The sequence below is a fragment of the Physella acuta genome, unplaced genomic scaffold (genome assembly GCF_028476545.2).
Source record: "Physella acuta isolate Inbredline_101_S28 unplaced genomic scaffold, ASM2847654v3 ptg000242l, whole genome shotgun sequence".
In the NCBI taxonomy this organism is placed as follows: domain Eukaryota; kingdom Metazoa; phylum Mollusca; class Gastropoda; family Physidae; genus Physella; species Physella acuta.
This window is the reverse complement of record NW_026731761.1, coordinates 390,391-403,578: the sequence shown is the minus strand read 5'-3', so window position 1 is coordinate 403,578 and position 13,188 is coordinate 390,391. Positions and strand designations below refer to the sequence as shown.

Genomic DNA, 13,188 nt, shown 5'->3' with positions numbered 1-13,188 from the left:
AAAATTTAGTTTCCTCGCCCCCACTTTTTGTACTTCTGTTAATATGCCTATGAGATACAAGGCAGATGTCTGTTTTCAATTTTTTAAAATTAGAGCATCATTCACAACCACTACACACCATTTACTATTTGAAATTACACCATATTTCCTATTCATACCCAAGACGCATGGGTCAGATGAACCAGAGTTCATCTGTTTAAATGACCTCTACATACAGTGAGATCATGTAGTCAGCACTATACCCAGCCGCCTGTTTCCCTAACGTGAGTCAGGTGCCCACCATAGCAGACACAACTCAGAGACCTCCTACAGACAAAGTAAACACAACAGAACACAGCACTGATGCGTTAAACCTTATTTATTTAGACAAACAAGATTTGAAGTTAAGCCAAAACCAATCCACGTATAGGAGTAAACCAAACTACATTGAAAGTACCAAGATTTTAAAATAAATATGTATCGGACTACGACTTGGGAGAAAGATTTTTAAATCAAAGAAATTAAAGTCAATGGAAATTTTTTAAAAGCATATTATTTTGGTAAATAAGCAGAAAAAGGATGCTAATGAAGAGGAGTTTATCTATAAAACTATAATGTGTATTTATTTTAATTAGTAGATATATAATGTCAAATGAGCTTTTAAAGGTAACACAATTTGTTTTGTATACATATGCTGAATGCTGTTATATTGACATATACAGAGCATGAAGCTGGAAGTGTTGGTTTTATAGTATAAAGAAGTAATATATTTTTGGACATATATTTCATAGTTTTTATTTAATATATATTTCTTGAGCTTATAATTATATTTATACTCATTTAGAATGAGCTTTTATTTTGATTATTTTAGAATAAAATATCTATGATTTAGAATAAAAACAGTTTTGGCATATTTAATTGGGATATTAGTTAATAATAAAGATAACAGTCTGATTAAATGTTAAAGATCTTTGAATAATATAAAATTTTAAGGCAGACTTGAATAATGCGTTAAATGTACTATTTAAAAATAAACCTCTGACCACCTTATAATAATGATGCTTTAAATGAAATAGATTTGGTATTCCAGTGTATAAAACTTGATGACTCAGCAGTGTATATTGGTTGGCAAGCAAGACATTAAGAGGTACCATGTTTACCCTACACACATAAAGAGAGATATTCATCAAAATAACAGCAGTGTTCTTTGGTTACGCCAATCCCATGTTACAGCTAAGGGAATCTTTTACATTTGCTTTGTGTTCAACTTTTAAAATAAGTTTATTTTTGTAAACTTGTATAACAAATTACATTTTCATGCGTAAGATTAACATTTTATTTGGCCTAATAATGCCTCTATTTGTAAAACATTTTTAAATTTACTAATAATTTAAAATACATTTTAAAAATTCCTATCGCAACCTAAAAAACAATTTTTGAACACATTATAGAGATGACAAAAGAAAAATACCAGGATAAGGATTGGCTTACCACCAAAAAACAAGAAATGCGTTATATTTTTCTAATACCTCCTTTAAGAAAAAACCCTGAAGCTTGGATGTTAAGTCACTTGCACAGCTTGAAAGATCCCTGTGTAAAACCCTACAGGAACTTTCAGCTGTTCTTTCCTCACTTCTGGCAGCATCTTGGAGTACCTTGATGCATGATGACTTGTAACAAGCACTGGGGTTGGTTGAGAGGAATCTTGGTGTTGTGCTTCTGGGTTCATGGTTCGTTTATTCCTACAAGTGGAAACACCACAGAAGGAATTAGGACCAGTTTTCAGCAACGGATTTCCAGGACCGTACGTAGTTGGGGGAGAATTACGGCACTGTCGATGATTGAACTTTTCAAGGATCAGCTTCTCTAGGTGACTAAGAGATGGGTTGGCGTCACTGGTGAAACACATGCAGGTGCAAAAATCTGTAGAATCATCCTGTGTTGAAGACTGAGACCCATCAGGTGCACATGGTAAAACAGAAGACTGTGATTGTGTGGAGTGATGACTCCCACCAAGGGGGTCACAGATACCAGGGTTTCTCCTAGCACGTTTCCTAGGATTACTAGACCCATGACCACGACATCCACGGCTCCCAATCGTTGACACTGCTTGTTCAGGCTTGTGCGAAAAAGAAACTCCAAGCATGCTCATCAGCTTTGGTTTGAGGCTTGCCACCGCCCACAGTTGTGAAAGCAGAGAATCAAGAAACAGGATCGACCACAGGGAAGCTGAAGCAGGTCTGTTCTCAGGATCTTCAGCGTTCAACGAATAATTAACCTGTTGTGTTTCACAATCTTCGTTTCTAGATATCTCAGACATTAAGCTCTCTATAGGAATTGTATCTCCTCCACCAAAATCTTGAGTAGAATTCTTTTCTTCCTTACTATCAAAGTTTTCAAAGCCAGATTCGTTGGGGTGTAGGGCCATGTTTGAGGAGGTGAAATCATAAGGAGGCGGAGAAGGCGCCAAACCCAAGGGAGATAACCCATGGGAGAAGATGGCAGTCTGAGGGGCGGTCTGGAGGGTGAAGAATGCAACAGCAGCTGAGGATAGTGGTGCAGAGACTTGTACAGCCAGAGCAGTAGATCCAAGCATGCTGAGGATGCTGGTCAAGTACACCGCAGAAATGGCGCTCATCAGCTGGAAAGTTTAAAAAAACAGAAATACATTATTTTTTTAAGATCTCTTTAAAGTTTTAGTCTTTACTCTAACTAAAAAGTGTTTTAGTTATAGTATTTAGACTAGTTATATCACGAAAATTGTACACTGTCTCTGAATCTTTCCTTAAAAATTATTAGGTAAAAACATTTTTATAGTTTATTTCTATATTAAATCAAATGACATTACATTGTACGCTATTTTTGGAACTAAAGTGTAATTTACATTTTTTTTAGACTTTTAGTTTCTTTCAAAATTTGCAAACATTACTTTATTGATATACCTCCAGTGAATTCTCATTTCTTATTAGAATTAAATACTTAGACCTACAATAACTCAAGGCATTTAACAATAAATGTGTTGTTTATTCAGTTTCAATCACCTTACAAGGATAAAAATATAACCAAAACAAAATAGAGATAACGGATCTAAAATGATATAAATAAATTTCTATTGTTTATAATAAACCTTTCATATCATGATTGGAAAAAATAAAATCATCCAGTGAACAGTTAATGTTACCTTGGTACATTCTACTCCAACCTGCATCCACATTGTCCCCAGAAAGTCAGAGTTCAGTAGCACATCAAGTTCCGCATAAGTAAACCAGTTCCGTTTCAGTCCCTCTTGTAACGCTAGCCTTCAAACAAAATGAAATCAAATTACTCAGTTTTATTTTAGTGCCTATTTTAATGCAATCTTTAAAAAATAAAATCACAAATAAATAGAATACAATTTTAGTAGTTCCTGTAATGAAAGTCTGAAAACAAAATAAGGAATTAAAATACTCAGCTTAAGTTTTATTGTAATGCAACCTTAAAAAATATAAAGATAAATGAATACAACTCAATGTGTGTATACCCTTTAACGTGAACGTTAAAACAAAATAAAAACTAAAAATGTACAAAATTTTAAACATTTGTGCACCCATATACATAAAGTTAGTTTCATTCACAGATGTCCTTACCTTCTTTCAATGGAAACCAAGGTATCTTCAAACTCATCAGGCCTAACAAAGAGCTTCCAGTCCTAGCAAGGAAAGCCAAAACAAAATACCTGAGTCTCAATAAATACATTTTAGAAGTGAAGTCTTTAGTCAGAGAAATTACAAATTTGATGTTTTGAGTTCTCTCTAGTATGTTTTAAACATAATAATTGGTTTAATGTTGTAAAGAATTGAACAAGTCTATACTACTTTATCTATGACTCACAAATTACAGAAAAATTTAACCGTAATTTTCTTTTTTTTTTAAAAATGATACACTTTAAATTACATGAAAGAAAAGCAAAATAATTATAAGGGAGATCAGCATTTCCATTAGTTATTTCCAAGTACTCTCCCTTGATTCAAACAAACATGATGTTTATATTATTACCATTGCTTGCAAGAAATCGACTTCCATTTTGTTTACATCATCCACATCCTGATCAGTGTTATCGGCCCATTCATCATTGAATACTTCCTCATCAACGCCTTCATCGTACAAGTATTTGCTAGCCATCATCTGGGAAAATATTTTTAATCAGCATAAATTTTTTGTAAAGTTAAAATTACTTTTTGCACATGTTTATTACATCCTTGAGGAAACCAATGCACATATTGACAGAGATTTTAAAGAAATGCAAGAACCTACCATAGAGATAAAAAAGATATCAGAAGATGAAACTGTACTCAGATACTCTTTATTTCTCTGTCTTAGTCTCTTGGCATACAACATGGAGAGCACCACTGAACAGGGGGAGACTCTGTTAGACCTGTGGACATCCAGAAAAAACTTAGCCTTTGTAGAACTTCTAAGACAGTAACAAGTGACAGTCACACTCTCAAAGGTATATGTGTTAGTTAAGATGAAATCTGGGTTTAACTTAAGTTAGTTGAATGTTCACACAGCTCTGGTGCATGATTCACAATAGGGAAAAATAAAGACAGCTGGGCATAGTGCTGACTACAATATCCCTTCATATGAAGAGGTAGCAGAAACAGGTGATTTCTAATTCACATGCCATATGGACAGTGGCGTAGCGAGGTCGGGTGTCACCCGGTGCGGCACTAAATGGTGTCACACCCCCCCCCCCCCCAGAGGCGTAGTAACCCTTCCCGGGGACAAACTTTCAAATTTTCGATTTGCACCCCCCCCCCCTCAAACTTTCGATTTGCACCCCCCCTCAAGTTTTTCTCTATATATTTTGCTATTTTTTGCCTTGGTGTCACCCCTCTAAATGGTGTCACCCGGTGCTGTCCGCACCCCCCCCCCCACCCCGCTACGCCCCTGCATATGGACCATCAGATTTGAAAGGGAAGTTTACTTAAGGAAATAGGGGATGGTTTGGTTGGACAGTAGTGTGCCAAAATGAAAATTCTTAACAGTATTGTATCATTTTATTGAAAATACTAAATATTAGTCACTATGTTAGGTAAGATAAGTAGGCCTAGGGGATGGTGTGATCTGGCAGTAAAGTGGACTACTGCTAAACCAAAGTCACAAATTTTGATGCTGGGCTAAAGTCAGTACATTGTGTCTGAGTCCACCCATCTCTGATGGGCAAGTGATTCACTTTTGGGAAATTAAAGGCAACTGGGCACAGAACTGCCAAGGACACAGAAACTTCAAATAAAAATGCTAATCTGCCACTCAACCAGGACAACCATTACATATTTAGCCACAGGACCTAAAATAATTTTGATTATGTAGTGGTAAATTTATTTTTGAAACAAAGTTGCATTTTGTTAAAAAATACACAGTGGTAACTCAGTATGAAAAGCATTCATTAAAAAACTGTCCTTACTTGATGACATTCGAGGCAGTATCTATATCAATATGGCCAAGTTTTTGTGATGCACTGTCATGGAAATATCCCACTGCAAGTTCTGTTCAGGTAGGAGAAGAAAATAGATACATTACATTATATTTAAAAATCAATGTACTTATTTTCTTCATTTTCTAAAAAATTATTTTAAATAAAATTGCATAAGTTTATGAAATATATATATATATATATATATATATATATATATATATATATATATATATATATATATATATATATATATATATATATATATATATATATATATATATATTATATATATATCCTAATATATAAAAGAACAAGAACAAAATAAACAATGACGTCACATGCCATATGCTTAGACTATGGAAAGAACACAACACTAATGGCATCATCTTTCAATTTTAGAATATGAAGAAATGAACTATTTCATTAAAATTTGATTAAGACCTAGATTCTATATATCTACTTATCAAGACGTACGCTATGAAATGTAAAAATTTTCTCAGTCAAACTAATACAAATTACTTTAAAAACAACATAATGACCATTGAACAGCTTGCTTTTTAACAGAATCATTTACGTCTTTTAATCAGTATGTACATTTAATATGGTGTTGTGTTGACTAATAATGTATATAATATGGTTTTAATTTTTCTAATAGGTATTTGCAGCCTACGTTATTTCAAACGTGTTGGATTCTTAGCTATTTAGTTATTTCATTGCTTTGTCACTAATATCGTTCACATGTAGTAAAGCACATAGCATTTTGAACGATAACTATTTTATAAATTATTTTTTTCCAAATAAGTAGGGTTTAACAGTAAAAATATATAGGCCTATAATTCATGTGGAATGGCTAGTATATATATATATATATATTATTTATAAGGCCTTTGATTATTATGTAAAGTAAAGCTTTTAAATCAATAATAATAACCTAATAAAGAAAAATAAAAAAATTATATACAAACCTGTTAGTGGAAGAGATGGTTTACTTAAGTCTGACATTTCTCCATAGTAAAGTCGTCTTTTCATTCTTTTGTGAAACTTGGAATCCATTCTTTTCTGAAAAATTATTTTTACCACTGTAGATCTATAAGTTTGTTTCTACAATTAACCAGCAAATACTAAAATTACTTAAATAACCAATGTATGTATACTATTTACTATTATATCCTGATATTTATGTAACTTTATTAATTACACTACTGTAGCATAGTTTATCAATTAGTGTCATCTACAAAAGGCTACTGTACAGAATAACAATAATTAATAATAAACTAGACCTAGATTATAGTAGTTTTAAAGTCACAAAAACTTTAAGAGTAATCTATGCCTAATCCAAGTGCTTTATCAACATACTGAAGTGACATCTAGAGTTTAGGATCTAGACTTTCTTAATTTTTTTGAGGTTGTGTAAGAAGAACTTAAAAATTACAATTAAAAAAAAATTACAATCATACAATTTGAACTGTATTTTTTTTTAAAAAAGGAATGTAACTCTTCAATTCAATGATTTCATGAATAATGGCAAAAATCAAAGTTGAAAATTTTATAAATGATTGCCAAGGCATCAAGACATCCAGCACGACACACAACACTATGCGTGCGTGGTATGTGGCCTGACAGACTGAAAGGAGATTGTTTATATTATTGTTTTGAGTTTATATTTAACTCAATGCAACGAGCCCTCTGGTTGGTCGAGGCCACGACGGGGGACGTTCTGACCGGGATTCAAAGGGACGACTCGAAATATCATCCAATAGTGCTTAAAAATATAGATTCTAACTAGATTTTCTTCTAGAATCTAATCTAATGCCTAATAGATCTAGAATCTAGATCTAGTGGAAAAGGGGTGTCCGGTGTAGTGTAGGGGGTGACGTAAATTCGTAAAATAAAGTAAAGAAATTGATTATGAAAGTTTCGTTAGGCCTACTTAAACTTACTACTTAGTACTAGAATCTAGATCTAGACTTAGTTTACTACAATACTTTTACTAGTCTAGATTCTAGACTAGATTACTAGATTTCTAATTAATTGCCGCACCGTACACTGGCGTACACTAAGTGACGACAAATCCCAGTCGGCAAGTTAGGACTTTCACAACACATGACATAGAATCTAGTAGGACTAGACTAGTCTTAAGTCTAGGTCTAGGCCTACTCTAGGCGTCAATAGGCGGACTAGATCTAGATTATTACTATTTGTCTATTTTATTTAATTAAACTAACCTCTCTCATCTCTGATATTGAGTAATCCACAAAATATTCGGTTCTTGAAAAAAGAATCTTATATTCCAAAATGATAGATTCTAATAATTAATGAACTCTAGTACTAGTCTAACAACCCCTACTTCGTCGCCATATTGATTACGAACAGTAACAATGTTGAGGTCATGTAGAATGACGATTGTAAAATGCCAGATAAATATCTTTAACTTTGTTTATGTTTTAAATAGAAATAATGTTACTTTTACAGCAGTAGTATAGGCCTAGAATCTAGATATAGTAATATTTAGGCCTAATCAGTATCAATTAATTAAGACCCGAGTAATAAAAAACGACTTCGTCTATTAATTTAACAAACGGGTCGGCTATAAATAAATATAGCCAATACTTTTGAAATGAAATGTTGATCTACATATTGTCTGTTATTTTAAATGTTGTTTAACATATTAATTATCTGCTAAAAATATTATGATGATAATGATACTGATACGTCTCCCTTGCGTAAAATAATATTTTAAATTCTTTTGTTTCAATGCATGTTTACATTTAAGTCCATCGTTACTATATTAGATATTTACCTTGATGAGGTTTGGTTTAATTTTCATTTTGTAATTTGGTAAGAAAGGCAAAGTTGTAACTTATGGCCTATATCAAAGCACCTCAATTGTTAATTTTAAACATTAAAATAAATAAATAAATATAATTACGGTGGTCTAGTTCTCATTGTTACAGTAGGCTACAGATAGGTGACATAAAGATCTGACGGGTGTTTAGGATTAGAAGTATATGAAACTGCATCAAAGCATATGCCATATCAGGGGTCTCCAAACTACGGCCCGCGGGCGGATCCGGCCCGCGAGGTCCTCTCATCCGGCCCGCGGAGATCTTTTTGTCAACGAAAAAAAAATGTTTGAGGTGGCTGAGGAAAAATTCAAAACAAATTGAAAATATCTTTGGGTGCAAAAGTACCATTGCCAACCGTGTTGCAGACATTGTTGAAAACATTGTGAATCAAATAGCGAAAAATGCAAGCAAGTTTCGCCATTTTTCAATTGCAACTGATGAGTCGCTGGACAGCTGTTCCACCTCTCAACTGCTCGTGTTTATTACAGATGTGGATGAAGACAAGAAGATAACACAAGAGCTGGATTCCCTTTATAACATGTATGGCACTGTTACCGAAGAGGATATTCAATGAGTTAAAAAAAATTGCTTATTATAACTAATTGGCCTGGACTAACTTCTGTTACCTGACTTTTGATGGAGGAAAGTACATGAGTGTCATAAAGAACGATTTGATTGGACAAACGAATGAGAAAAACATTATACAACCAATGTCCCTGCACTACGTATTATTCACCAGCAAGCTATGTGGACATTAGCAGTGTACTGAATCTTGCGTTGAAGATGGTGAATTTAAGGTCACATGGGCTCATCCATAGATTGTTCAGAGACATGTTGAAAGATACAAACACAGAATCGCAAGAATTACCATATTTCACAGGAGTAAGATCGCTAAGTTGCGTGAAATTTATATGTAAATTTAATATCGTCGGTCGAGGGGGGAAGACGGTAGACGTTCTTCAGGGGATGGAGGGGGGGAGGGGGGGGGGGGCTCTGCCACCCCAACGAGATGCCTGGAAGACACTCTGGCCCCCGAACTAATATTTGATAGTTAATGCCGCCTTCGGGCTCAAAAGTTTGGAGACCCCTGTGCTATAGATGGATATATATGGAAGTGTTCACATTTCATACAATGAAAAGAAATTATAGTTTGAAATCCCCCCACCCCCTTCGTGTCCAAATAAGGTATAATATCAGTTATTTCGTTCCGATAAATTGTTACATTACCTATTGATCTTGAGTTGCGTGGGAGAGGGAGATGATGCAGGTTTGATGTACAGCCCCCCCCCCACCCCCGCATCACGGAAACAGGCCTTAAGGAAACTCTTTGTGGTTCTATAAGGATAGGGCACCAATGTTTGTGACTTTTAAGGACGCATGTAGGTCCGTCTTTATTTTGTAATTCTATTACATTTGATAAATATAGCTGTAAGTGGGGGATCATCCATAAAAGGCCCTAGGGGCCATTTTACTCCCACTATCGAATGTCATACGCCGCCATAGAAAGCCAGCACTTCCCGAAATATTGACCCCGGCGATTTCTTTCTAAGATATTTATTAAGGTTGGTCAACACTGAGAATATTGATAATTTCAAAACACGAAATAGGGTGTCAAATTCAGCTTCTTAATTAATTTTTAAAATGCAAAATTGTGTTGTCACATTTTCTGAGCTCGCCCCCCCCCCCCCACCCCTTCGTCACACATCGTTACGGAAGTCACCCCATTCCCTCTTCGTGTGGTGTCGTTAACAGACGGAGTAAAAATCAGCACACAAAAATGTAACGTTATAATTATAAACGACAAGATTGATTGCATGGCAATGGCATGCATATTTTTAGTCACAGAAAAGTAGTTTACCAAGTTAAAACACATAGGCTACAATTACAAACACATTAATATAACACTCTAAATTTGATTATCTCCTAAAAGCAAACAAATGACACTTTTTTAGGCTGACTCCATTCATTACAAAAATATTTTAATACAATCCTATTGAAATGCAATCCTATCTATGGCGAACTTTATACAAAATTATCTGGCTGCCTGCTGAGCAATTGATGTTTTGCTAGATAGGCTAGGCCTGGTTTTATTGTAGTAGAACGATGATGTCATACTAGCGGCCCGGTTGTCAGTTTGATCAATTTTTAAATTCTAGGTTCCAAATTATTTTCTACTTTCCTCTGAAAAGTGTAGTATCAGTGTCTTTAAAAAAAAATCATTCAAACTTTTGTTTATTTTTTATTCAAAAGTAAATCATTATTTTCTGTGAGCTTGACGAACAAAAGTAATAAGAGTAGTTTACCAATAGTAAACCTTTAAATGAATCAGCAAAATAATAATTTTTAAAAATACCTGATTACATTAGATTTAGAACTAAGCATTTTTAATTATAAATTGTGAATTTAACTGCGTTTTAATTTTTTAAAGCTTATTTCGTTTAAGCGGTGTTTTAGCAGTCTTATTTAAATGTCAAATGATTCATAAAATTGCTGTTTGAAAGATAAGTATTAGTCATTTTTAGGCTACCTTAGAATCAAAATTCGAAAAGTTGATTTCGCATGAATTGTTTAAATATTTAGATCTAGATCTATATAAATTCTAGATCTAGTGAACGCCGTCATTCAACACTGATGTAATTTTTCGGATCATAACATTAGCAGTATTGTTTTGAGAAAAAAAATCTGGCCGGATTCATTTAGAATCAAAAAGTAGACGTCTCTCGCTGAGTCTCGCGATTATTAGGTGTGGTAAAATAGAACAAAATGGCGAAACACTAATCGATGGTTGCAAAATGTAAGAATCGTTTAGTGTGTTAAAACAGTGGATTACTTTGACAAAATGGCAGATACAGATGTTGACATATCAAGACTTCCAGAGGATGTAAGGGAACGTCTAGCTGAACTTGATCTTGAGCTATCTGAAGGTAAGCAACAAAGAATTTGGCTCCGGCAGGACTGCCGACTGGCCGACTGCTCAAAGCAAGCGATTCAGCTTCTGCTGCACATTAGTGTGCTAGACCGCTTTGTTATTAATTTTTAAATTAGTAAACTAACGTAAAATCATGAAAGATCTACACATCTATCAATATACCAGCATAGTTCACCACATAATTAAGCTTTCTGAGTTTAATTAGGCTACTTTACTAGACCATGCATTGCTGTGCTGTTCAAGAACTAAGAAAGAGAGAAACTGATTACTACACACAGATTAACAGATTATGCACACACATTCAGACATTGTTATTATTCCTGTTTATTTATTTATTTATTTTTTATTTAGATTGTGAGTGCTTATATTTGATGAGGGTTAGGGTAAAAAAAACTTTTTAAGAAATAACTTTTTTGCAGTGTCGGTACTGCACTGTCTACTACTGTTTAGGTCTTTAGGATTCAGATAATTCAGAATAGGAAATGAAACACTGTACTGTTAAGGCCTAACACTTAAACACTTAACACATTTTAAATCCATTTTGACTAGTATAGATCTAGGCTAATTCAAACTCACAAATAAAAGAAATATGAGAAGTAATATGGTGAGATGGTTGATGTACTTGCGATCTCATCACAAACAAGAAATATAGTAATAGTAGTATAGTAGGGCCTATAGGCAGTATACATGCATAATATAGATCTTAGCTTTCCTAGTTGAGCAGCTACCTTAATAGGATCCAAAGCCTTGATTTTGGATTGACAGTTGTGCAGCATGCTGTACCATGTTACTATTTCTACAAATATGCATAATGGTTTCTACACGTTATTCCCTCTCAACTGGGAATAGCCACTTTGTTTCTATTTGCATGCAAAAATTTTTATGGGTTGTAACAGGCTGAACAAACCAAAACCACAAATCATGGGATTCTCAAAGTGAAAAAAACCCTGATTCTTCAACACATTCTAATAATTTCCAAAATTTCAAGAAAGAAAAAAAAAGGCAACATATTAAGATAGGTAATGTTGACATAAATAAAAAGCTTGATGACATCTCAAAAGAAAATTTTAAATGTGACTTTCTTAAATTTTTTTTTCTAGGCTACTAAATAGGCAATTATTGAAGGTTGTGGGACAATAAGCAATGTATATATCCAGCTTTTTGTACTGGATCTCTTTTTTTAAGGGTACATGGTTATGGTAGCAGGACTAGTGATACACTTCATGGCTTTGATAATCCACAGTTATTTTTGATAAGCAGGTTACTTCCATGATTGCCAGGAAGGCTGTTATATTGATTCATTGAAGATATTTTTACAGTTATTGACTACTCGTTTTGCTGATACTGTAACCCAGGAGTAAATTAAACTAGATGAGGGTCGGGGCTTGTATTTTAATTAGAAGAGAGTCTTCATCAACATTCCTAGGTTCCTAGCGAAATATAGCACTTTTTGCAATCTCTTGTCAGTTTTTAAAGTTTTAAATGACATATCACTCCATTAGAATTAGGTCGAAATTCGGTCTCAAAGATTTTATCACTAAACCAGGAAGAGACAAATATTGTGATCTAAAAATATTTATGTTACTACCGAGTCTATTCCACTGCTCGGCAACACCAAATGTTACCGAGTCTATTTACTTGTAGTGCCAAATGTTACCGATTTCACTGCTGACCTTTGACCAGCACACAACATCGACCACAATATAGATACTCGGAAATGCAGGTTTACATTGATCTCTTTATTACATGAATCAATAGAAATGCTCCACATAACAATGCATCAAAGGTCCACAAGAATACAATGAACCAACTGACCCCCACTGTCCTCACTAGTCCTAACATAACAGAATGCACGTGTCCATCGTTCCTATTCTCACGAATCACACACGTCTACACCGTTCAGTAACCAACTGGGTTCTCAACTGTCCTCAACTCCAATACGTCGTCTTATATATCTCCCACGTACATGTAATAGT

At 34.2% G+C, this 13,188-nt stretch overlaps 2 protein-coding genes across 2 annotated transcripts in view; one reads left to right on the top strand and one right to left on the bottom strand.

The window, feature by feature from the left end:
* Positions 1-340: 340 nt before the first annotated feature.
* On the bottom strand, positions 341-7,834 carry LOC131938328 (uncharacterized). The gene is made up of 8 exons (XM_059296334.1): positions 7,663-7,834; positions 6,403-6,496; positions 5,426-5,507; positions 4,273-4,393; positions 4,015-4,143; positions 3,606-3,667; positions 3,161-3,278; positions 341-2,620 (listed from the first exon to the last, which is right to left on the bottom strand). Exons 1-8 carry the CDS (start codon positions 7,669-7,671, stop codon positions 1,541-1,543), a joined length of 1,695 nt encoding a protein of 564 aa, XP_059152317.1. The 5' UTR covers positions 7,672-7,834; the 3' UTR covers positions 341-1,540.
* Positions 7,835-10,982: 3,148 nt separating this feature from the next.
* Positions 10,983-13,188, top strand: part of LOC131938324 (disco-interacting protein 2) — a 49,237-nt gene continuing 47,031 nt past the window's right edge. Inside the window, exon 1 of the mRNA XM_059296331.1 lies at positions 10,983-11,207. Within this exon, the coding sequence (XP_059152314.1) occupies positions 11,123-11,207 (85 nt within the window). The 5' untranslated portion in view covers positions 10,983-11,122. The remainder of the gene's footprint in view (positions 11,208-13,188) is intronic.